The following is a 24,627-nucleotide window of genomic DNA, read 5'->3' as shown; positions in this document are numbered from 1 at the left end:
TGTCCTTTCCTTAGCTTGCGAATTCGCTGGCATCCAAGTGCACATACAATTTGGACCACATAACGAGGCCAAGCACAAGCCCGGATTCCTAGAGTACGTTAATCATTTGGTCATTGAAGAACCATCCATTAAATCCTTATTTAACCTCATAGCTTAAAGGACTTTCTGCCTCAGTCGTATGTGCGTGTGAAGGGCATCGAAAAGAAAGTGTTTATGGAGCATAAAAAGCATTCGGACATCTCCGAAATCGATGCCAAAGTCCTGTACACCAAGACCGCCCGAGAGCTGCCCACCTACGGCACGACCTTCTTTCTGGTCAAGGAGAAGATGAACGGCAAGAACAAGCTGGTGCCCCGCCTGCTGGGCGTCACCAAGGACTCGGTGCTGCGGCTGGATGAGCGCACCAAGGAGATTCTCATCTCGTGGCCCCTCACCACAGTCCGTCGCTGGGGCGCTTCGCCAAACACGTTCACCCTGGACTTTGGCGATTATGCCAATCAATATTACTCCGTGCAGACCACGGAGGCCGAGCAAATTGTCCAACTGATTGCCGGCTACATTGACATTATCCTGAAGAAAAAACAGACCAAGGATCACTTTGGCATTGAGGGTGATGAGGGCTCCACCATGGTGGAGGAGTCTGTGGCACCATCAAAGTAGGATTTTTGATTGTATGTCTGAGAGATCGTTGTATCTAAATGTGGTTCTACTTTTTCTAGGGCCACCTTCTTGCAACACGAAACGAATCGCGTGGAGCAGCTCAATGTTGAAAGCTTAGCCCATCCGGGCATTATGCGTCCATATGACGGTAAGTGCTCTTGACCTCTGCTTGACTTTGCACTCGCGCTTAAGCTTTAGCTTTTTATGATTTGAATGTTGTTGATGTCTGTATAATCCGATCTGATATTAAGACTATTCAGAGTTAGACTTTTTGATTAATTTGTTAGAGTAATTGCCAAGAGTGTTGTAATTAGATGCTAAAATCAGAAAATATTAAAGTAAAAAGTAGTAAAAATATAATTTTCAAGGGTTTCCCACTAAAATATTCTAATAGATTCTCGGATCTTAAAGGTTAGGAATATTAGCAAACAAAACTTCTAAAACAGAATATTTTTTGTTAATCAGTCGTTTTTTCAGGCAAATTTCAATGTTAAATAGCTAAAAATTAAATTAAATTCCCTAAAAATACCAGACAATCAACGTTAATTACATCAGAAATAATTAATAGTTTATTGCGCATATTTATCGACTTGCTTGTTTTTATTTGCCTTTCTTTTGTGTATGCTAAATTTTAATTTGTAATTTTTTTTGTACCACCCACCCGGAATCCCCCCAAACGATTCAATTTATAGGCGAGCGTTCATTCACGCAAAACGAGGTGCAGACTGTACAGTATGGCGCCTTCGTTGGCCAGGTGAACCATGCCCACCAGCCACCAACGGTAAGTAGGAGTTACCCTGTGCCCCATTCCCTATCCACCCACTCACCCATTCACGCACTCGTCAGTTACTCAGCTTTTGATTTCATGCGATTTTCTCTTGAGTTGCCACTGCACATAATACGATACAAACATAAACAAAATCTCCATAAACAAGGCCTAATCCTAATCATCCCATAAATGAATAAAAATAACATTAAACATTCAACATTTCTCTGACATGCTGCAAAAATCTCTGAATCTCAAAGAAAGTGGCGATCCAAAGTTTCACAAAGTATGGCATCTTGTGGGAGTCTTCTTGCTGCTCAGTTACTAATCGATCCTCTTCGATTTCGATTTCCCTCTCTAGACTAAGGAAGTTCGTATTAGTTCTGTGAATCTAACGGAGCCACAAAGGGCACTGCTGGGCTACATATCCGCTGGCCAGGATGTCTTGATACGAGCCGACGAAGAGCTGCGCACAAAGGTGAGGAATAAAATCCAAATGGAAATCCCTTTCTTATGCATTTCTCCCCTTGCAGGCACCCATCCAGGAGCTGGGCAATGATCTGCGCTCCATTGAATGGCGCGAGAATACGTTGGACACCTCCAAGCAGGCGGTCAGCAGCCATGTGGCCACAATGAGTGCAGCCACTGCACAGATCATCACCGCCTCGCAGCCAGACGAAGTGGACACTGAAGCCATCTCCGCTTCGGTTTCGCAAATAGCCCAAACCATACCGCAGGTGACGCGAGAGGTGCGTCTGATTGCCGCCCTCATGGAGAACGACACCAACGGTGATCAGCTGCTGGAGGCAGCACGCAATCTGTGCAACGCCTTCAGCGATCTACTGAAGGCAGCCGAACCGGAGAGCAAGGAGCCGCCACAGAATCTGATCAATGCGGCCAGCCGTGTGGGCGAGGCCACCACGCATGTCCTCAGCAGCATTGCCGAGGAGGAGGTGCCCGAGAATCGGGACCTGCATGACATGCTCCTGGCCCTGGCCAAGGCAGTGGCTAACACCACGGCCGCCCTCGTCCTGCGGGCCAAGAACATAGCGGCCAGCTGTGAGGATGAGCAGGCGCGTAACCGTGTCATCGGAGCGGCCAGCCAGTGCGCCCTCGCCACTAGCCAACTTGTGGCCTGTGCGAAAGTTGTGGCTCCCACTCTGCATAACGCCGCGTGTCGTGAACAACTCGAAGCTGCAGCCAGGAACGTGGCTCGTGCCGTCAACTCCCTTTGCGAGGTATGCAACGAGGCCAGCAACGACCCGAAGCTGAAGGCCGACCTTCTGGCTGCGGCCAGAGACGTCTCCAAGAGCCTCACCGACATGCTGGAGCACGTGAAACTGAGCTCCCGCGAGAATGCCAGCCGCACCAGCACCGAGCTGAGTCCCGTCGAAAACGTTATCATCGGCACCGACATCCTCGTGTCCACTCACGATCCACAGGAGATGGTGCGCCATGCCCGCACCCTCGGACAGACGACAGCTCAACTGATTCAGAGCATCAAAGGCGAGGCGGAGCAGCAGGAGGACATGGACATGCAGCGTCGCCTGCTGTCCGCTGCCAAACAGCTGGCCGATGCCACCGCTAAGTTGGTGGAGGCGGCACGCCTGTGCTCCTCTAATCCCCACGATACGGACAACCAGAACGCCCTGCGCCGTGCCGCCGAAGAGCTGCGTGAGATCACCACGTCGGCGGCGAATACGCCGGCCATGAAGCGGGGACTCATCCAGCGGCTAGAGTACTGCTCCAAACAGGCGGCCACAGCAGCCACCCAATGCATTTCGGCGGCCCAGAATGCAGTGCAGCACAGCCAGGACCATCAGACCAAGGAGTCGTTGCTGCAGGACTGCAAGCGAGTGGCGGACACCATTCCCAGGCTTGTGACTTCGCTGAAAACAACGCGAGCACAGCCCGACGAGCCGCATGCCCAGCTGAATCTCATCGAGGCAGCTGAACAATTTATCGAGCCAGCCCTACAGGTGTCCAAGTCATCGCGCGCCCTGCAGCCCACCGTCACGGACATACCCTCGGCCACGCAGCTCTCGAAGAGTGCCCTCCATTTGGGTCAAAGTGTGTCGGAGCTGCATTCGGTGGCACAGCGGGCACGGGATGCGTGCGGCGGACAGGAGCTGGAGTCAGCGCTGGAGGCAGTCAGGAAGTTGCACGATGTCCTCGACGATACACGTCAGGCGGCACTCGCCGGCCAGCTGCGTCCCCTGCCCGGAGAGACGGTGGAGAACACAGCCGATGAGCTGCGCAAGTCAGCCAAGAATGTCGGCATCGCCCTCAGCCAACTGTTGTCCTCAGTGCTGCAGAATCAGCGCAGTTATGCAGGAGCAGCGGGCAGGGACACGGCCCTTGCACTGGGAGACTTCACCAAGAGCGTGCACGGAGTGGCGGCCACCACACAGAACCCGGCAATCATTGATTGTGCGGACGATGTGGTCACCAGCTCAACGCGACTCATTGAGCAGGCACAGCGCACGCTTCAGGGCATATCCGATCCGCAGGCTCTGACCCAAGCGGGACGAGATGTAACTGGAGCACTGTCCGCCACCGTGGACTGCATTCCCGGACAGCGTGAGGTGGATGTGGCGCTGAGGAATGTGAGCGATCTCAGCGAGATTCTGTCGATGAGCGAATTCCCACCCTCGGGACGACCCTATGCCACCCTCCAATCAGAACTGAAGCAAGTGGCGGAGCATCTGAGCAGCTCCGGCGGACAGATTGTGGTCTCGTATAACTCGCCAGCCCTGCTGGCCGAGACGAGCCAGAACTTTGCGGCCAACTATCGGGATCTGCTGTCCGTCAGCATGGAAATGGCCGGCCAGACGCAGGAGGATTCGGTGCGCTCGCAGATCATCGAGTGTCTGCGGCATGTGTCCACCCAGTCGTGCTCGCTGCTGTCCACGGCCAAGTCAATTGCCGCCGATCCCGGCCAGCCGAATGCCAAGAATCTGTTGCATGCCGCTGCCCGTGGCGTCACCGAGAGCATCAATCAGCTGGTGGATGCTAGCATACAGTCTGCGCCCGGCCAGAAGGAGTGCGACAATGCAATGAGGAACATTGAGGCGCTACGCAGGATGCTGGACTACCCACACGAGCCCATCAACGAGCAGGGATACTTTGACTGCGTGGAGCAGGCGACGGGCAAGTCGAGGAATCTCGGCTACGCCATCTCCGAGATGATTAACAATGCCAAGCAATCACAGCACGTGGAGTTCAGTCAGTCGGTGAACAACGTAAACGACTCCATTCAGGGTCTCATCGAGAGCTCCTCCCAGGCGGCGTATTTGATTGGAGTGTCGCATCCCTCAAGCGTGGCCGGACGGCCGGGCATCATTGATCAGGCACAGCTGACGTGGGCCTATCAGGGCATCCGCCAACACTGCGACATAGTGAGCAGCCAGCAATCGTCGAAGCCGCAGATGATCTCCGCTCTGACGGTGATTGCCAAGCACACCAGCTACCTGTGCTCCATCTGCAGGCAGGCATCGATGAACACCTCCAATCCGGTGGCCAAGAACGAGTTCATTGTGCTGGCCAAGCAGGTGGCCACAGCCACCTCGGATCTGGTGCAGGCCATCAAGGCCATTGAGGAGCAGCCGCAGGGCGGCAGCCGCGAACGTTTGGTTGAGCCTCTGCTGGAGGCTGTCAAGGCTGTGCGTCAGTATGCCTCCAGTCCGGAGTTTATATCGATTCCAGCCAAGATCTCGGCGGAGGGCAGGAAGGCGCAAGAGCCCGTCATCCAGGCGGGACGCGGTGTCATCGATGGCGTTGTGGAGATGGTCAAGGCAGCCAAATCGCTGGCCCTCTCCCCGGATAATCCTCCCGTGTGGCAGCAGCTCTCCATGCACTCGACACCCGTGTCCGAGTCGGTGAAGCGGCTGGTGGACAACATCAGGGACAAGGCGCCCGGACAGGCGCAGTGCGAACAGGTACTCCATACTCTGGGCACGTGCACCCGCGAGCTGGACAGCTGTGCGCTGGCCGTCAATGCCCAAGGCTTGAGCCAGCGACGGGATAACAATCTGCACGGATTCAGCGGCCAGACCCTGAACTCTGCCGCCGAACTGGTGGACAAACTGGAACCCATTCGAGTGGCCGGCAAGAATAATGCCGAGCAGCTGGGCCATGCCGTCGGTGAGATCTCGCGGTATGTGGTGCCCATGGTGAATGGAGCCATCGGTGCCTGCACCCACATTGTGCACAGCCAGCAGCAGATGTCCCTCATCAACCAGACACGCTCCGTTGTGGAGAGTGCCATCACACTTGTGCAGTCGGCCAAGGACTCGGCGGGCAATCCCCGAGCCACGCATGCCCATCCGCGGTTGGACGAGGCCATCGATGGCACACGGGAGGCCATCCAGGAGCTGCAGCAGACCGTGGAGAAAATTAACGCAGAGACTGGCATTGTCACGGGCCTCATGGAGCAGATCAATCGATCGATTACGCGCCTCACCGACAAGCGGCAGTCACTGCTGAATGCCTCGTACTCGGACACCTTTGTCGACTACCAGACACGTATGGTGGCACGGGCCAAGGAGATCGCCAGCCTGGCCAACGAGATGAATGCCAAGAGCAGCGTGGAGCCGGCGGCCCTGCCACAGCTGGCCATCGATATGACCCAGCACTACCAGCAGCTCACACAAGACTCGGTGGGAGCGAGCACCACAACCAGCTCGCAGGACGTGGGCATGCGCATTCGCACCACTGTCATCGATCTGGGACGCTCTGTCACCTCCATGATTCAGTCATCCGCAGGCGGAGCCCGCCCGAACGATGTGGGTGCCCAAAAGGACATTGCACGCAATGCCCGCGAGGTCTCGGAGAAGGTGGCCCAGGTGCTGGCCGCTCTACAGGCTGGCTCCCGCGGCACTCAGGCCTGCATCAATGCGGCGCACACCGTTTCGGGCATCATCGGGGATCTGGACACGACGATTATGTTTGCCACAGCTGGCACCCTGCACTCGGAGGGCGATGGCAGCTTTGCCGATCATCGCGAGCACATCCTGCAGACGGCTAAGGCTCTCGTCGAGGACACCAAAGTGTTGGTCACAGGCGCAGCTGGCAGTCAGGATCAGCTGGCCAGTGCTGCACAGAATGCTGTGTCTACCATAAGTGAGTTTCAGCTACCAAGCCTCCTATAGAAATTTCCACTGACCAGAAGTATTTTCTGTCCGTTGCAGCCCAACTGGCGGAGGCCGTGAAGCGTGGCGCCTGCTCTCTGGGCTCTTCCCAGCCCGATTCCCAGGTAATGGTCATCAATGCCGTCAAAGATGTGGCCTCTGCTCTTGGAGATTTGATCAACTGCACAAAATTGGCGTCGGGCAAGTCCATCAGTGATCCATCCATGCAGGATCTCAAGGAGAGCGCTAGGGTAAGTCCATCCAACCTTTTCTGTACTATCTTTTCCCCGTCTCTCTCTTCGACTCTCTCTTACTCTTATTACCGTAGTCTCTATTTTAATCTCTTGCTAAAAAGCTTTCGTTGTTGTGGCTTTAAGTATATTTATTTTAGTATGTACTTTCTTTTGGTACTCGTTTCTTACTTCCCTCCACACACCCACTCACACTCGAAATGAGGTTATGGTTTGTGTTTCTGTTACTTTTGGGTGAAGGGGTCACACTGTTAGTGAGGGAAATACTATCTATAGAGTGTGTAAGCACTGCTGGGAGTGTTTATTACATTATTTTATGAGAGAAGAATTTACATTGCTACCATAAATATTTCAAAAGAGCGCTCAGAGCGTTTTCCAATATGATGATAATTATTCTTTTTGGACCTGTTTATATATATTTTCTTATAAGAAAATTGTGAAGGTTTTTGTGAATTTGACTGTTTGTGAATGTTTTCTACCTAATTTAGAACAAGAAAACACTGGATAAATATTTTTTTGTAGCGGTAATACTCTTAGGAAATCATTTTACCCCTGTAGCTAACAGAAAGGTTAACAGAAACTTATCAGAATGCAGTCAAACAATGCCAGACACTAAATATGCATACAACGTGTGAAGTGTTAACTGTTATCTATATAAAAAAAGAACCATCTTTAATTTAATTTAATTAACTTTAAACAAAAAACGCATACATAAATGTTGTTTTGTGGCATATTGAATATTTCAACATCAAAATGGCTTTGGCACTCATATCTCTCTGTATACCATACAAAAAAGATCATACTTAATAGATTAAATACCGCTCTGCTGCTCTTTGCTCCCTCACCACCAAGCAACCCCTTAAATAATCCCACCCACAGCATAAATAAGTGTGTACACATCGTATTTGTTATATTATTTCTAAAAACGGATTCTCTTGTTGTTGCTGCTGCTGCTGTCAGTGACCAGAAAAGAACGGCACACATAAGGAGATCTGTGGCTGCTGCAGTTGTTTTCTGCCTTCTGCCTTCTCTTAATTTTGCTGCTGCTGCTGCTCTCTGCCCTTTCACACTTAACCCTAGGATGGTCAGCCTGGCTCGATTTCAACTACTTAGTTTCCAGGGCTAAAGTCTTTGCTGCTCTTTGTCGTTGTTTTCTTGAATGTTATTAATTTGTTATAAATGTTTAACACACACAAATGAACACATACAAACGCATTGCGTTCCTGCCCTAACCACAGAATGAGGCAGAAACCCTAGTTTCTTACCCTTGGCTCTAACACTTGCAACCCTCCTCTGCTCTGCTCTGTGCTCTTTGCTACCGGCTCTTCTGCATGGATACGCGGCGCTCTCTCAACCACCAACCCAAACCCAAACCCAAACCCAATCCAACTACCCCCACAAAACCCATGTCACCCACCCTTTCCTGTACACCCACCAGCCAGTCTCCTCCCACACATTTGCCACCACACCTTGTACAAAACCAAACATCCATAAATCGTTGTATTTTGTTTCATTTTGCTAATTCGTTGTGCCTTCGACGTCTCTGCTCTTCTTTTTTCCCTACAACAAACAAAAACCAAAACCAAACAAAAATCTCTCATGAACTGTACAAAAATGCAAATGTAAATGCAAATCGAATTCAAAAACGCTCCACACGCTCCTCCTTCTCTTCATGCGCTGCGCTCGCTGTGGAAAAATATGCAAACAATAAAATCTGCCATCAAATCGATATCGAAAACAAACCAAAAATCGTCCATCCATATCCATATACTCGTTATATGCTATACATCTGTACATGTCCAAACAATCACGCACAACGAGCAGACGCTTCAAGATGTTTGCCAGTCAGCCGCTGTCCCCACGGGTCATTCAGACACTAACCCATCCACATGCGACCTGCGACCCCCCCAACATCAACGACAGCATCAGCCCCAACAACAGCAGCAGCAGTCAGCCATGGAGTTCATTTAGAGAGCAGGGGCGGGGGGTTGCGGCATCTGTAAACTCGGGAAATCGAACGAAATTCTATCTACATTAATCATTAATCCAATGCACAAATGAAACATAATTTTCACACATGAGAAACTCATTTCAAATTGTAAGAGAACTTTTGGGTGTCAGGCAGGGAAAAAAAAGTACAGTTGCGCCATTAAAGGCAATACCAGAAAGTGGTACATAAGGGTGTGGAATTGGCTGCCCCTGGCCCTAGCTAACGCCTAAAAGTTCCCATTTGCCTTAATCAAATGTTTAACAATTTTTACTTCTTATTCGAATTATAATAAAACAATTGGAACATCATTTAAACATATGTATTACTCGTATATTTTAATTTGTATTTCTATTGATTTGTATTAGTGCCAAAGCCAAAGCCATTCTAGTAGATATATTGTAGTACTTTAGTAGATGATTGTTAGAGAGTAGCTCATAGTCCTGTCATATCTATAAGTAAAAGTACTATCTCTTTCTCTCTCTTTATCCCCCACTTATTTATTAACCAAAAACATTAATCATAAACATTTCTACTCTGCTCCTTCCCACTCAACTCGAAAACACTCGAACTTACACTCGAAACGCAATCAGGTTATGGTGCTGAATGTTTCATCGCTGCTGAAGACAGTCAAGGCTGTGGAGGATGAGCACACGCGCGGCACACGTGCCATGGAGGCAACCGTCGAAGCCATTTCCCAGGAGATACGCGTAAGTGTTTTCCCACAGAGATTATATAAAACCGAAACTCATTCTCTTATTGTCCCTTCAGGCTATGCAGGCACCCCCGCCAGTGGGCAGCACCCAGGTGACACCCGAGGATTTGATTCGTGTGACGATGAATGTGACGGCCGCCACTGCCAAGGCTGTGGCTGCTGGTGCCTCCAATCTGCAGGCGGACATTGTGTCCGCAGCCAATCTGGGACGTCGTGCCATCTCTGACATGCTAATTGTGTGCCGCTCCGTGGCCTGGAACTGTGCCGAAACGGAGGAGCTGCGTGTACGCACGCTCGAGGCGGGCACATCCGTGGGCGAGTCCTACAGGGATCTGCTGAATGGCATTCTGCACAACTGTAGTGCCGATGATCGCATGCACTTGTCGCGTCGCGTGGCCAAGTGTGTGACGGATCTGGTGGCCATGGCCAGGCTGCTGAAGGGCTCCGACTGGATCGATCCCGAAGATCCCACAGTTATAGCCGAGAACGAGCTGTTGGGTGCCGCTGCCTCCATCGATGCTGCGGCCAAGAAGTTGGCCTCGCTGAGACCCAGACGACAGGCAGATGTTAAGGTGGGTTCAAAGTTCTTTCTTAATGGAAACCTAGTTATAAATATAATAATGTTAATGCTAATGTACGGTGAATGTGAAACAAAAACTAACGATCGAAACTCATTTTAGTGTTTAAGCGGTGCTTGAAATATCCCAAAATGTAACTCTTAACTCTCATCCGCTCACCAACCAATCAACCAAACGAACTAATTGGGAATTCCAGTGAGATATGTTTGATATTCTTGGTTGTTACATTCAAGAGTTCACCCAGGAATCAAACATATTATTACTGTGATACCCGGAAATCTACTAAACACCCAAGCCAAGGCCTGAACTAAACCCCTGCACAATTAAAATTTAATGGTGTTATATATGTTATATATGTTATATATGTATAACCAACCTTACTTACTGTTCTTTATGGAGCCACTTTACATTAATTTTTCCTTCCCTTTCCCCACACAGATCGAGCTGGATGAGAACATGAAGTTCGATGAGATGATCCTGGAGGCTGCCAAGGGCATTATGGCAGCGTCCGCAGCCCTGGTGCGTGCTGCAAATGCCGCACAGCGTGAGCTGATTGACCAGGGCAAGGTGGCACGCCGTCCCCTCACCAGCTCCGACGATGGCCAGTGGTCTGAGGGTCTCATCTCGGCCGCTCGTCTCGTGGCCGCTGCCACACATAGTTTGGTGGAGGCTGCACAGAACCTGGTGCGTGGTGTGGGCACCGAGGAGATGCTCATTTCCACGGCCAAGCAGGTGGCTGCCTCGACGGCCCAGCTGCTAATTGCCTGCAAGGTCAAGTCGAATCCCAATTCGGAGGCCGGACGTCGTCTGCAGGCGGCTGGCAATGCCGTCATCAAGTCCACTGACAATCTGGTGCATGCCGCCCAACAGGGCCTGGAGGCGGAGGAGGAGCACTCGCTGAAGATCAACACCTCGATGGTGGATGGCATGGCGCAGGAGATCAACGCCCGCTCTGCCGTGCTGCGCAAGGAAAAGGAACTGGAAGAGGCGCGCCAGCGACTGAAGCACGTCCGACAGGCTCAGCGCTACGCCAAGAACCCCCAAGGCTTCACCACCGACGAGAGTGACACGGAGTACGCCTACGGAACGCTCAACAAGAGCCAGAACAATGTATGAGAAACGTTTCCTTTACCCCACAACCTTGTTAGAATTTGTTTTTAGTTCATTGATGACTGCTGCACCAGGGATAGAGATTGGCATTGAGATTGATGACGAAATTAAGGCACAAATTGTTTAGTTGTTTAGTTTTTGATTAGAAGTAGTTGGTGTGGGCCCCTAATTGGTCGATGATAATCTAACATTTAACCAGTCTAACCAACCGTATTTCTCTTTCTCTCTTTCCTTTAACCCCTAACCTTAACAGACTCTGGGTCGCAGCGGCTACTATGCGTCTGGGGAGCTGCCCAGTTCCCCGAGCTACTTCTCGGGCGGCGGCGGCAGCAGCAGTCAGCAGAAGCATCACTACAACTATGCCAGTCCACAGCCGCAGCACTTCCATCATCCAGGAGCCGTGTCTCCGCCGCCTGCCAACTATCCAGGAATGGACGATCACGATCACATTGGAGACTTTCCACCACCACCGCCGCCGCTGTCGACGACCATTTCTAACATGCAAACCGCCACCTCGGGTCACAGTTTCCGCCCTAATCCCAAGCTAACAGCCAATGCAGTGCCACGCCCCTACCCGGGCAGTCCTGGCGGCAGCAATGGCCTAACATCTGCACCCATTGGCGGCGGTCTCACCACACCCACTAATGCCAACTACCAGCAAAGCTTTGAATCGTCCAGCACTAAAACGCAAAACTCATCCTCCTCCACTGCTGCTCCATCTGGTCCTACTCCACCGGCTGTGCCACAGAAACCGCAAGTGAACCGCAATCTGGAGGCATGCGTGCAGGACCTGCATGACAAGACCTTTGGCCAGGGCGGCGTGGTACAGCTAACGGGAGGAAATGGCTATCCCGGTCAAAGCTACGAAGGTTACACGTCAAGGTAGGGTCCTAAAAATGGTAACTTCTTATGCCTGATACTAATACTGGTTTATACTTTACTTTTAGATACGAGACGCGCAACTTCGACAAGTCAGCGAACAGCAACAACACCAGCAGCAGTGAACAACAACAGCAGGCGCTGGTGAAGCCCCTGGAATCGAGCTTCTCCCAGATGACACTCAACACAGATGGCGGTAAGCTTAGCATTGTCGATCAGGGCTCGGAGCGGCTCACTTCGATGACGCAGCGCGTTATGGAGCGAAAGTCTTTCACCACAACAACGGAATCCCGCTCTGAAACGAAGACGGAGAAGCACAGTTTTCGATTGGAATGAGTGCCCAGCAGTGCCTGGGGCCGCACCGTGTTCTAGTAGTTGCTTAAGTAAATGTTTACTCGCCTGGCGCCACGTCGATGTTTGCCAATTGTGCTTTTAACATTTACACCCACATATACATACTAATAGGAATAATGTAATATTAATTGTATTTAGCCAATAGCAAAACTACATCTATACACTATCTACCCATACCATATAATCGGCCTAATATTAACACCTAACTATCGCTATTCGACTATTCGATTCTATAATTTCGTGCATCCTGTTGTCTGCGTGTTTATCTGCCAATTAATTGCCAACATACATATACGATAATGCAAGCAAAATTTGTCCAAAACGAATTCACATCTAACCTTTAATCGTAATCTTTACAATTTTGATCCTGTTCTTCACTTTGTTGTTATTTCAATGCAATTTATTACTGTGCACTAAACATGATTTTACTTTACTGTCTAACGTAAGAAAAACCTCCTGGGTTCTCCACCTCTCCAATGGAGCACTAGAGATACAATATGTTGCCCTGAAAGATGTATGTAAACCACTTTCTGTGTTCTTGCAGTTGTGTATTCTATTCAATTCGTTGTAATCATATTTGTTTGATTTCCCCCTTGTATATACGTACATGTGCGAGTCGCGTGTATGCAGTGGCATATTTTAATTGTGTATTTTTTGTAAATTAATAAAATAAAAAATCATTATTTTAACAAAATCAACCATGCTGTCCTTTATTTTTGTTGGGTAGAGGGGTATTGAGGTACATTGAGTACCTGAAGGTGTTTGTTGTACTAAATGTGTATATCCCCAAAAGTATGCTATGGGCTATCATTAAAAGTGCACAATTTATTTTGTATATCCCCAAAAGTATGGTATGGTTTAACATTAAAAGTATGCAACATATATTTTGTTAATTTTGCGAATCGGTCGATCCAAGCACAGTGGCGCCGCCGTTTTAGACCTACTTTGACGGCCACTGATGGAACTAAATTTGATTAGTTCGAAAAATTCCCGCCGACAAGATGAGGGCGCCACCGTTGAATTTTTGAAATGAAAGAGAAGTGGCGCCAATCGGTAATATTTGGTACTACATATGACATTTTATGGCGACGAGCTTTTGTCAGGCATTGCTTATGTTAATGTTCTATTTGGCGCGAAGTTTAAATGTGGGAAATAGGTGTCATTAATTAAGTCGCTATATCTTTGCCATTTCGTGTCCGTTCTGGGCATTCGGTGTCTCCTCGTCATCGGCAGAATGTCCTCGCTTGTTTGCATGCAGATTGGTATAAAGGAAAAGAAGGATACCGCCCTTCTAATATTTGTCCATTAAATGCCTTCACGTAATCCTTTTCTCTTCCGATTTCATCAATCCTGGCTTCCTAAAAGAATTACCATCTTTTACAGGATCGTGCGCAGCAACAGTTCCCATTCCCAAATGCAAATGAAACAAGGGATTCCAAATAAATATTTTTTGTTTATTGAAACTCATTTGGATACACACATTGATGTGGGGGTTTCCTTTGGTTTTGCTACAGTTTACCAAATACCAGATATTAAATACATATAATAATAATCATATTCATATATGTATTTAGGTATTTATGGAGTTCACATCGGTTTATATATTGATTTACATAGTGTAATGCAGGTAATTGCTAGGTAATAATTGTTAACAAATCGTTAAGGTTATATTTATATATGGTATTTATAGTTATTATATATGTATATAGTATTCTTACAAGCCTTGCCCTGCAGCCCCCCCCAATCGGCACTTTTAAAGCGCAATCCTCCCATCTACAAACAATCATCGTTTTCCAACGCTACACGCTGATATGGTGTTATTTTTACAGTGTTCAAAGTCCTAGTCGTTGTTTTTAAATCCATAACTAACACTTTGGAAAAGTACAATAAGTGGGTTAATTGTAATAGTAATAGTAACAGTAACAGTAGGTTTTGTATGTTATAGTAGAAAAGATCAATAGACTTAAGTAGTAGATTTTAGCAGCAGTTTTCTCTTCGTCTTTGTTTTTGCCGAAAAAAATAGTTTCAACATTTAGAATATATGTTTTTTTGAGATAGCACAACCATTTTTAGTTTTCTTCGTCACCCAACCACGTTTTCCCATTATTCCATTTATAGTAAAAACAACTCGGGTAAGTCGACAGCCAGATTGTGAAGAGTAATTTGCCCAAAACTAAACGGTAAAGCAAGGAAGGGAATATACGACTTCTAGTTTCACTTTTACCCTGACTACCTTGACGACAACTCAACTACCAAGTGTACGCGCTATACATATGTAGATAGTATTAGGTTCTACTTACAAGTTCTACAACAATGACTATGCCCACAGACAATGGGCACTATTCTGCTCTTGTTTTCTCAAAGCAACAATCTAACAATAAGAACGGATTTACGAGTACAGATTAAGAGTTAAGGAGTTTAGTTTAAAGACTTTTAGCTACCATAACTAGCGTTTAAAAAGAGCCGCCTGCCCGAAAGGGCAGTAAACATTTCGGATGGGGGATAGTAAAAGTTTCACAATGCCCTGCGCCTCTGTGGATGCGGCTTAAGTGTATAGCTATAGCTTCATATATAAATAAGTGTGTATATATTTGTAATTTGTTTAGTTTGAAACTCCAAGTCATTAAGGTTGAACGTTGATTCGATTTAATACACAAGTTCCGAAATTGTAAATTTCACACGTTTTGTCGTCACAAGAGATTGTCCTGTTCGTAGCTGAGAAAGCATCGGGTGGAACGGGTTACAGAGAGTTAAGAGTTAGCGTTACGAAGGAAGGAACAGAAGGATGCCTCACCACTGCTGATGCTGCTGCTGCTGCTGCTGTGTAGCAATCAATGCCCTACAAATGTTGCCCTACCATAAAATGACTACAGTAAATTCGTCTTAATCACGCTTCAGTCGCACTCACATCCACATACACACAACACACCAGACACCCATAAAGATTGTCACATTAAATTGAAAGATATCATTTGTGTTCCTTCTGCTTGAGTTGATAGCTAGGTTGGTTGATGGGTTGCTTGCTTGTTATTTTCAACGTGTGAATCAGTTGAAACCTTTCGGCTGTACACTAAACTGGGGAGATAGTTGGAGGCTATTGTAATTTGGTATTTGCGCCACATTTAATTAACACTTAGATATACCCATTATTCCTTGACGTTCTGCCATACTTTGACCCACTCTCACTCTGTCTCTCTGTTTGTCTGTCTTCTTTGCCTAGATATTTCAATATTATTGTTTCAGTGCCCACCGTTTCATTTATCGATTCAAATGCAAACAACATTCATTAAACTTTCACAAACACAACAAGCAAAAATATATAATATATACGCATAAATATTGTATGTGCTTTCCTATATATATATTGTAGTTATTTCTCTCTGGTACTCTCGGTTCCCATTCTCTCATGTCGATCTCTTGTCAATTATTGTGCTGTCTGATATATGTAGTAGTACAGTGCTTGCCCTGACCCTTACCCTACCGTGTACCTTACTTACAAAGCTCTCGCACCGTGAATACACTTAACATAACCCAAATAACCCAATAAACCCATTCCTACTGCCCACTGCATACTGCCAACCGATGCTAAGCTCATTGACTACAACTACAAGGGGGGGACACATAATTATAATGCAGTTTGCTTCTAGGTTTTGCTGGGGATTTCATTGTGTCTGCTTGGAGGGGAGTGTGTGGATTCTTTGTGTAATATTTTATATGGCTGATCCATACTTAGGCGCTAACAAATTGAGCTTTCAGTTGATGTGTTACGAGTGTTTGTTCTCTTGGTGTCGTGCATTTCATTTGAATTATTGTTTTCGATGTCTCACGCGCTGGCGTGTTCGGTCAAGGAGAGTTGTCCGAGTCGGAGCCCCCGTAGCTGTGCATGGGGAACAGCGGATACCAGCCATTGATGTGCTGTCCAATGTTCACCTTGTCCAGATTCACCTCCGTGCCGCCCAGCCCCTGGTTGTGCTCGAATCCCACGCATCGCTGCCACACCATGATGACAATGTTCCGCCCAAAGACGTCCGAGCTCTGTGAAGGAACGGATGGTCGGTCAGTCAGGTCAGGTTTATTTACATACAAATTTGGTCGTGTAATAAACTGAAAATAAATATGGCAGCACGTGCTTCCCCGCTGCCTGTAACCATCACCAATAAATTAAGCGCTGGCTGCAGCTCCCTGCTGGCAACGAAAATTGGCCTCATCTCATCCATGGTGCCGCGTCCGCTGCGTGGTCGAGGCTGCCATTAATCGCATTACAATGCAGGCGGCAGAAGGTAATAACATCCTGGCCATCAGCAGCATCATCATTATTATCATCATCATCATCCACATCATACGCAGCCACATCGTTGGCACCTGTAACAATGGCTACCATTTTGCTCACCTGATACTTGATGGTCTGCCTGTAGAATGGCTCCGCGGAATGGCGCACCACGCGCGTCTTCTTCTTGTGCCGCAATCGTTCTCCATCCTTGATATAACATTTGACATATGTGTCTGGCGGCGTCTCACAGTCCTCGTTGACAATATTACGAGCACACATAAGCTGCAACGAGGGGAAATATTAAACAAGAGAAACAGACAAGAAGAAACAGACAGGAACTGGATGTCCACTCACCTCCACTTCGACGTTGCCTTTGATTTTCACAAAACCCATTTTGAGCTCCCCATAGCGAGCCGTGGACAGGCGGTAGCCCTTGGGATGGATCTGCGAGGGACCCAGCTTCAGGCCGTAGCTCGACTCGCTGCCGGTGATGGCCGAGACATTGACATAGCTGCCGCTGAGGGTCTTCACCACGCTCTGCTTCCGCTGCGGACTATCGCCGCTGTCCGTGCTGGTCCGTTGATAGATGCTGCCCTTCCGCGTCGGTGTGCCCATGGTGGGCGTGTCGCTGCCGCTGCCGCCCACATACATGCTGCCCTTGCGCTGCAGGGACTGTGCCTGTGGCTGCTGCGACAGCGATTGGGCCTCGCCCAGTTGAAACATGCTGCCCTTGCGCTGCTGCTGCAACTGCCCAGCGGAGAGCATGTCCTGGCCTTGGCCCTGACCGCGCAGATTAATCATGCTGCCCTTCCGCAGGTTCGCCTGTTGCTGCTGCTGATGCTGCGGCGAACCATCGCCCAGATTGGAGCCCAGCAGCTGGTTGTGTCGCTCCTGGGCCACATTCGAGACGGAAGCGGCCTGCTTGAGTCTCGACAGCGCCTGCTTGGGGCTCTGTGGTGGCAGCTGGCTGCCAGAGCCCTTCCAGCGTGGTCGAAAGCGCTTGTCTTCCTCATCGGACGGCGGACTGGTATCATGGTTGCCAATGCCAATTGGCAGATGTTGCTGCTGCATCTGGAGTTGTTGCTGTTGCTGCAGCTGCTGGAGTTGCTGGATCTGTTGCTGCTGCTGCGTGAGATCCAGAATGGAGCTCTTGCGACTGTTGGGTCCACTCGGCAGACCGACGCGACTGGTACCTGGTGTTGAGGGGGAGACAGGAGCAAACTTAGACCATTCCTGCAGTGGCTCCACGATGGCAGTGGCTCAAACTCTTTTTTTGCAACTCAACTCAAAGAACCAAACGATTACTTGGCGAAGAATGAAAAGTGTTAAATGGTCTATGACTAAAACTAGATCTAAGACTAAAACAAAAGCTAAAACTAAGGCTAAGAAAGGAGTTAGAATAAGTAAAAGAGAAAAGAAAAGTCTACACAAAAAGACAAAGCATGCGGAACCAAGTTGAAATGTGCTTTTAAGGTGTAAGTTGTGTGAGAGTTGTCATTTCTTTTTTAAATAAACAGAAAAACACAAATGAGCACACAGCATGGAGCTAGACGAAGCTCTGAATTCGATAGGTAAGTCTTTGCAGGCCTTTCTATGGCTCCCATCTAGCTCCATTCCTCGACAGGCTTTGGCTGTGGCCAGGTGCTGGTGCTGGTCTTCTCCAGTTTCGCCAATTTGCTGGCCGTCAACGAGAGCTTCGGCATGTCGATCATCGTTGTGGCCTCGTCTTGCGATCTGGGCACAACTTCCGGCCAAAAGTCACTGATGATGACCTCCTTGATGGTGGGCATGACGCTCTCTGGATTCTACGTGGGCTACCTCATAGATGTCAAGGGCAGGGTTAGAATCTTACGCTGGATGCTGCTCGTTACCATTGTGCTGTCGGTGACGTCGGCACTTATGCCGGAGGTGTATGCGTTGTCGACAACGCGATTCTTCGTTGGAGTATTGTATGTAGATCGTTTTTGATTTGATAATTTCCTCACTTATTCCCTCTCCCCTTAGCCTTTGTGGACCTGCCACATGTATCCTTGGCTACATGACAGAATTCTCAGCGCCACATGCCCGCCCCAAGCTCGTTGTCGTCTTCAGCCTGGGCGTGGGTTTGTCGCTGATCTACTGCCCGCTGGTGGCGAAATTATTTCTGCCCAAACAATACTGCGCATCGGCAGATGACGCTTATGAGCAGCGCTCCTGGCGCTACCTCATGATGCTGTACACGCTGCCCGGTGTCATTGCGCTGCTGGGTCTGTGCTGGCTGCCGGAGAGTCCCTACTATCTGATGTCCGTGAAGCGCAAGGAGGATGCCTACGAGGTGCTCCGCTGGCTGTGTCGCCGCAACCGCAAGAACATGGACGAGCTGCACATCGAGCTGGCGGACTTTCGCAGGCAGACAATTGTGGTTAAGTCCAATTACTTTAAGCTCGTGTGGGATGACAGCATTCGCTTGGTGAAACCACCGTACTGCCGTGACTTTATGGTCTGCACGCTGCTGTCGTTTGGCATGTTTCTGATGTGAGTGGCGTCGCTTTTTCCAGTACTTCTCAGCATTCATTTCCGACCTGTATCGACAGCTCCCTTGGCCTGGGCATGTGGTTTCCACTGCTGCGTAGTCAGGACAACAGCCAGTACCGACTGCTCTGCGATGTGCTGAGCAAACCCAGGAACTTTGACCAGGCAAAGAACGTTACAGCCCCCACCGAACTGCCAGACTTCACCGATCCGATCTACTATGGCATCGCCTACATTTGCTTCTACTTCTTGGCTCTGCTTCTGCTGGTGTTCGTGTCGCGGAAACATGTCTTCGTTTGCTACGTCAGCACCGCCGCCCTTTGCGGCCTGGCCCTGAACTTCATCAAGGAACCACTTGCCATTTTGATCTGCTTCAGCCTGATGATGATTCTGCCCGGTGTGATGATCACCTTGGTGTCCGCGGTGCTGGTTGATTGCATGCCCACACAGCTGCGTGCCAAGGCTCTCAGCCTGAACAGAGCGCTCTCCCGTTTGGGTTCCATTTTCGGCTGCCTGCTCGTGGGCCTCATGCTGAAGGTCTCCTGCGTGGCCACACTCAACATCTTTGTGGCCTATCTCATGTGTAAGTGGTGTATGCCAGTTGGGCTTCAATCAGTGCTCTCATCTTCGTACTCTCCTTTTTTTCAGTTTGCATTATTTTGTGCTTCCTGCTGCCAGAGTAGACCCCGCTCTAGACTTCAATTTTGTCTTGAAGTTTTTGTGATTTTTGTAAGTCGTTATTGATTAATGATGTTTTTGCCACGCTGGGTAAGCCGCAGACACACGACTTCTCTCCCTCTTTACACTCGATTCGGGTCACGCAGCCTTTGGCCGCATGCAAATCTTCATTTTCTGCACCTGCGCCGTCATTCAGGTGTACGTGACCAACGAGCAGCTCGGACTGGTGTTGGTTTTGGCGGGTGCCACCTGTGAGATGGCCATTCACGATCATCGCTTGTCGTGGCTTTATTCGGCGGTTATTTCTGGACAGATTGTGATCAGTCCCTATATGGGCTACAAGGCGGATGAAATTGGGCGACGCAAGATGCTTCTCATAACGCTGATTCTCAGTGTGTTGTGCTCCCTGCTGTCTGCTTTCAGGCAGGTATCGCCTCGCTACTGCTGGCCCTCAAGTTGCACCACAGAATCGCCAACGATTACGCACTCACCAGCTGGCGTGTGCTGGTTCTGTTCAATCTGCTGCCTAGCCTCTTTGGCATTGTCTCGCTATTTTTGTTGCCAGAGAGTCCCAAATATTACCTGGCCGTCGATGAGCAGGAAAAGGCCATGGCCATGGCAAGGGCAAGGGCAAGGCTGTGACCCTCTCCAGTCTGGGTGTGGAGTCTGTCACGCAGCCGCGACTGCCCGAGAAAAAGATCCATCGAAGGTGATACTTTCACTTAAACATAGATTCAATCTCATGCAGTGAATATAATTTCCTTTGCCAGTGCCTTGGCCCGGCAGTGGTATGACGTGCTTCCCCTCCTGCGTGGCGTTTATTTCCGGTATTTTGCTTTGGCCTCCGCTGTCATTTTTGTATTCTTGGGCACGTAAGTTTCTGCTCATAAGGGATCCGTCTGAAGCTGTACTCATTATCCGTCTTGCAGTGGTGCTGGTCTGGCCAGCTGGATGCTGCGTGTTCGTCATCTCACGCTCAAAAACAAAGAATCGCAGACCATCTGTGTGGTGCTCGACAAATTTGATGAAACTATAATGACGCTGCCAAAGGTGAGAGACTCTATCAGTGATTGTGATTGCCCAGTGATCCAGCTTGTCTTTTCAGTGTGACTTAGGCATGGATGATCTGAAGGACTCTGCCTTCCATGGCCTCGTTGTACTTGGCTTCTTTGTGTTCACGAGCATTCTGCACGTTTGGTTCGGTCGCCGAGTCATCGTTTTAATCTATGTTCTGGTTGCTGCCTTTGCTGGTTTCCTCTTGAACTTTGCCAAAGACGAGACGCTGATACTCATTTTATTTCTCATTTTAATTGTTCCGCCGCTGTGCAGTTTGAGGCTGACTCTCTCGATACTCATTTGTTTTGGGTTTGATGTGTAAGATTTCTTGGCTTTTAACAATAAATTTTCACATCGTTAAATGCTCTCCTCAACAGTCTGACAGAGCCAGAAGGGATTCCTTGTAGTCATTCTAGTACTCGTGTAAAGTCAGTTTAAATAAAAGCCGACTTTGCCTTAAGCTTCAGCTTTTCTTTTACTTTTCCAGACTTGGACTTATATATGGGAAAAACATGGCAGACATTGACGACGTCTATCATATGTTGGGTAAGCCCCTTCCCGCATTAAAGACCAATCCAAACAGCAATCTTGATCAATATTTGATCATCTGCAGGCTTTGGGCGCATGCAGCGAATCATCTTTCTTTGCTGCATGCTGATTCAGATCTACATAACGAACGAACAGTTGGGCCTGTCCTTGATTGTAGCCTCGAGTGCCTGCGATCTGCAAATCGACGATCACCGCATGTCCTGGCTGATGAGCGCTGTCTTTACCGCACAGATTCTGGCGAGTCACTACATGGGCGACAAGGCGGATGAGATTGGCAGACGAAAATTGATACTAATCACGGGTTCCCTCATGCTCCTCACTTCTCTTCTGTCGGCCTTTATGCCAGAGTTTTGGTCGTTTCTGGTGATGCGCTTTCTTGTAGGTGTCTTGTAAGTATCTAAAGGGGAATTGTTTCCATGCTGACTGCTCCTTTGCTCTCTTTCTATCGCCTTAAAGCGTCACTGGACCCACAGTGTCTATGCAGACGTACCTGAGCGAGTTTACAAAGTTCTCCCTGCGACCCAAAGTGCTCAACTATGTTAGCTATTCCATAGGTATAAGCATGATCTATGTGCCATGTAAGTTTGACCATTAATCCTAAACTCAAGCCTGAACTAATTCCCATGTATACTGCCACAGTTATTGCTGCTTTGATAAAGGTTAACCTGCCCATCTACAACAATTACACCTTCTCTAGCTGGCGACTGCTGATCCTGCTGAATCTGCTGCCTGGCATTACTGCTTTCATCTTGCTCTATCGACTGCCCGAGAGCCCCAAGTATTATCTGTCGGTCAATGAGGATGACAAGGCCATGGCCGTGCTGGAGCAATGCTGCCGCCTGAACAAGGGCAAGGATGTCACCCTGGCCAGCCTGGGCGTGGACTCTGTCACGCAGCCACGTTTGCGTGGTGCTACCATCAAGAGGAAGTAAGAAAGGGCACATCAATTACAGGGGGTATATTCATCTACAATTATATCTCTCTATTCATTCCTCTGCCAGCTGTTTGGCTCGCCTGTGGTACGAGTCACTGCCGCTGCTGAAGCGGCCCTACTTTCGCAGCTTTTTCCTCACATCCGCAGGTGTTTTTGTCCAATTTGGCGTGTGAGTTGTGGCAGCCCCAAGGCAGATCCCTAGACATATTGAGTCTTTCTTTGCAGGAGTTTTGGTCTGGGCGTGTGGATGCTGCGGGTACGCCATCTCATTCTACAAGTGGAGGAGACCGAGACGATCTGTGAGCTGATGAAGAAGCATGGAGATACAAAAATAGAGCTGCCCACGGTGAGCTGAGAGCTGAGAGATCTTGTTTCCTCCACTTATATCCCCCCCCCTTTGGTCTTGCAGTGTGATTTAACTTTTACAAACGTCAAGGACTCCATTTACCACGGTGTCGTTGTGCTTGTTGCCTTCATTTTGACGAGCTTTCTGCTGATGTGCATTAGGCGTAGAACAATTATCGTGATTTACCTTTTAACAGCTGCCCTGGCTGGTTGTTTGGTGAACTTTGTCACGAACGATACACTGATATTGATTGTATTCCTGCTGCTTATTGTGCCGCCGCTATGCAGCCTGCGACTGACTACATCGCTACTCATAGATCTGATTCCCACACATCTCAGGTGAGCGATAATCCTCTATGATTTTCCATATTCCTTATTGGTTCTTTTATCTGTCTCCAGGGGCAAAGCCGTTGCTCTTTGCTTGATCTTTGGACGCACTGGAGTTCTCACTTCCAGTTTATTCATTGGCTACACCCTCAGGCAGCTTTGCTATGTGACCTTCAATGGCTTTGTGCTGGCCATCATTGGTAATTAGAATAATTTAAATATATATTTTTTCTAGCTAATGAATAATTATAAATTCCCCTCCCTGTCTACAGCTTCCGCGATCCTCATTCTGCTGCTGCCCTCGGAGAGTAAAATGATGGAGAACCTGTCCAAGTAGCACAACCTGTCGGCTGCTGGCAGGCTCCCTAATGAATTTGTCCAACCCAAAGCAGGTGAAAACACAGCTTCATAAGCAGAATATACAGCATGGCGTATACGTGATATGCGTAATTATTTGACAGGCACAGGCAGGCAGGCGGCAGGCTTCATTAAAACTTTTTGGCAGCAGCTCGGGGCAGGGAGTACTGGGAGTACGGTAAGGGCATGACAAGGGCAATGGGCTTTCTTATCTGTCTTGGCAATCAGTCAATCAATCATTCAATCAATTGGGCGCACAGCACGAAGTGCAAATTTTATATCCGCCTTCCGGCGACAGCAAAAAAAAAGAAAGGATTATGGCAAAAGTTGAAATGATTTTTTTTGTTCACCGCCACCGCCAGCCAAAAAATAAAATAAACGTCAAATAAACTTGGCGACAGATGCGCTGCTACTGTGAGGTTCTTTTTTTGCTGTACGATAAATATACATTTATATAAAGAGTGGATACATATTATGTACATATGTACATATCTTTATGTACGTGTATATGTATAGCGGATATGAAAGTGCGTAAAAGGCAAAAAACGGGAAACGAAATGAAAATGAAAATGAAAACGAAGAGTAAGGAAAGGAAAAGGAAACTGAAGGCAAGGCCAGGCAAGGCAATCGCTAAGCGGCTTAATAATAACTGTCGTAGCAAGAAAATCGAAAAAGGGAGCGGGACAGGAGCTGAAGTGGAGCTGGGGGCTGGAGTGGCAAACGAGAAAAACATATTGAGTAGAACGACAAAGTTTTTTTGTGCCGAACAAGCACAATACTCGTAATAGGGACGTCTCTTTGGTAGGTTAAGAGCTGTCGAATCGCGGGGCTACTGCTTCGAATCTCCTACCCTGCCAGCTACCTAGGAACGTGAGACTGAGTTAGAGCCAACGTTTGGACAGGCACCGACATAGACATCAGACACAGTCATCAGACATCACAGAGGCTGCTACTTATTTTCATATTTAACGGCTTGTTTGTGGCTCAGGCAAATGCGTATTTTGGCTTTGTTCTCTCTTATCGCGTTTGTTTTTGTTCCCCCCAGCGAGTGAGAGAGTTTTCATATTTTGCATTCTCCTACCGCCTGCCTGCCTGCCAGCCTGCCTGGCTTTTAAAAGTTAATTTCAAGGCTGAGCTATTCCAGCACGGTACGGAGCTCTCTGGGATGTCA

At 48.4% G+C, this 24,627-nt stretch overlaps 5 protein-coding genes across 13 annotated transcripts in view; 4 read left to right on the top strand and 1 right to left on the bottom strand.

The window, feature by feature from the left end:
• LOC117587070 (talin-2) overlaps positions 1-20,982 on the top strand; it is a 40,913-nt gene extending 19,931 nt beyond the window's left edge. For 4 of the 7 annotated variants that reach the window (XM_034277516.1, XM_034277515.1, XM_034277519.1 and 1 more), the window contains 12 exons: positions 15-93; positions 153-656; positions 720-808; positions 1,353-1,441; positions 1,788-1,904; positions 1,960-6,547; positions 6,616-6,806; positions 9,387-9,503; positions 9,565-10,080; positions 10,525-11,196; positions 11,450-12,078; positions 12,144-13,123. In XM_034277516.1, coding sequence (XP_034133407.1) covers positions 15-93; positions 153-656; positions 720-808; positions 1,353-1,441; positions 1,788-1,904; positions 1,960-6,547; positions 6,616-6,806; positions 9,387-9,503; positions 9,565-10,080; positions 10,525-11,196; positions 11,450-12,078; positions 12,144-12,411 — 7,859 coding nt within the window. In that variant the 3' untranslated portion in view covers positions 12,412-13,123. Of the gene's footprint in view, positions 1-14; positions 94-152; positions 657-719; positions 809-1,352; positions 1,442-1,686; positions 1,713-1,787; positions 1,905-1,959; positions 6,548-6,615; positions 6,807-8,630; positions 9,105-9,386; positions 9,504-9,564; positions 10,081-10,524; positions 11,197-11,449; positions 12,079-12,143; positions 13,124-20,961 lie in introns of those variants that run through there. The other 3 variants (XM_034277517.1, XM_034277520.1, XR_004574033.1) reach the window with 3 other exon arrangements.
• LOC117587074 (regulating synaptic membrane exocytosis protein 2) overlaps positions 14,641-24,627 on the bottom strand; it is a 35,358-nt gene continuing 25,371 nt past the window's right edge. For both annotated transcript variants that reach the window (XM_034277527.1, XM_034277526.1), the window contains exons 13-15: positions 17,054-17,892; positions 16,820-16,981; positions 14,641-16,464 (exon numbers count right to left, since the gene is read on the bottom strand). In XM_034277527.1, coding sequence (XP_034133418.1) covers positions 16,273-16,464; positions 16,820-16,981; positions 17,054-17,892 — 1,193 coding nt within the window. In that variant the 3' untranslated portion in view covers positions 14,641-16,272. The remainder of the gene's footprint in view (positions 16,465-16,819; positions 16,982-17,053; positions 17,893-24,627) is intronic.
• Positions 18,169-19,924, top strand: LOC117587079 (putative transporter svop-1). The gene is made up of 5 exons (XM_034277546.1): positions 18,169-18,270; positions 18,324-18,648; positions 18,704-19,213; positions 19,273-19,793; positions 19,859-19,924. Exons 1-5 carry the CDS (start codon positions 18,240-18,242, stop codon positions 19,891-19,893), a joined length of 1,422 nt encoding a protein of 473 aa, XP_034133437.1. The 5' UTR covers positions 18,169-18,239; the 3' UTR covers positions 19,894-19,924.
• LOC117587084 lies at positions 20,038-20,754 on the top strand. The gene is made up of 2 exons (XM_034277552.1): positions 20,038-20,597; positions 20,659-20,754. The coding sequence occupies exons 1-2, from the start codon at positions 20,046-20,048 to the stop codon at positions 20,680-20,682; spliced, it is 576 nt and encodes a 191-aa protein (XP_034133443.1). The 5' UTR covers positions 20,038-20,045; the 3' UTR covers positions 20,683-20,754.
• Positions 21,413-23,455, top strand: LOC117587078 (synaptic vesicle 2-related protein). 2 transcript variants are annotated; one of them, XM_034277544.1, is made up of 9 exons: positions 21,413-21,490; positions 21,558-21,882; positions 21,950-22,071; positions 22,133-22,421; positions 22,495-22,596; positions 22,653-22,773; positions 22,837-23,111; positions 23,172-23,299; positions 23,372-23,455. In XM_034277544.1, exons 1-9 carry the CDS (start codon positions 21,457-21,459, stop codon positions 23,434-23,436), a joined length of 1,461 nt encoding a protein of 486 aa, XP_034133435.1. In that variant the 5' UTR covers positions 21,413-21,456; the 3' UTR covers positions 23,437-23,455. The 2 variants fall into 2 exon arrangements, with proteins under 2 accessions (XP_034133435.1, XP_034133436.1); XM_034277545.1 differs by lacking the exon at positions 21,413-21,490 and having other exon boundaries at positions 21,809-21,871.

Source organism: Drosophila guanche, unplaced genomic scaffold, assembly GCF_900245975.1.
Source record: "Drosophila guanche unplaced genomic scaffold, DGUA_6, whole genome shotgun sequence".
Classification (NCBI taxonomy): Eukaryota; Metazoa; Arthropoda; class Insecta; order Diptera; family Drosophilidae; genus Drosophila; species Drosophila guanche.
This window is presented reverse-complemented; position numbering and strand designations above follow the sequence as displayed.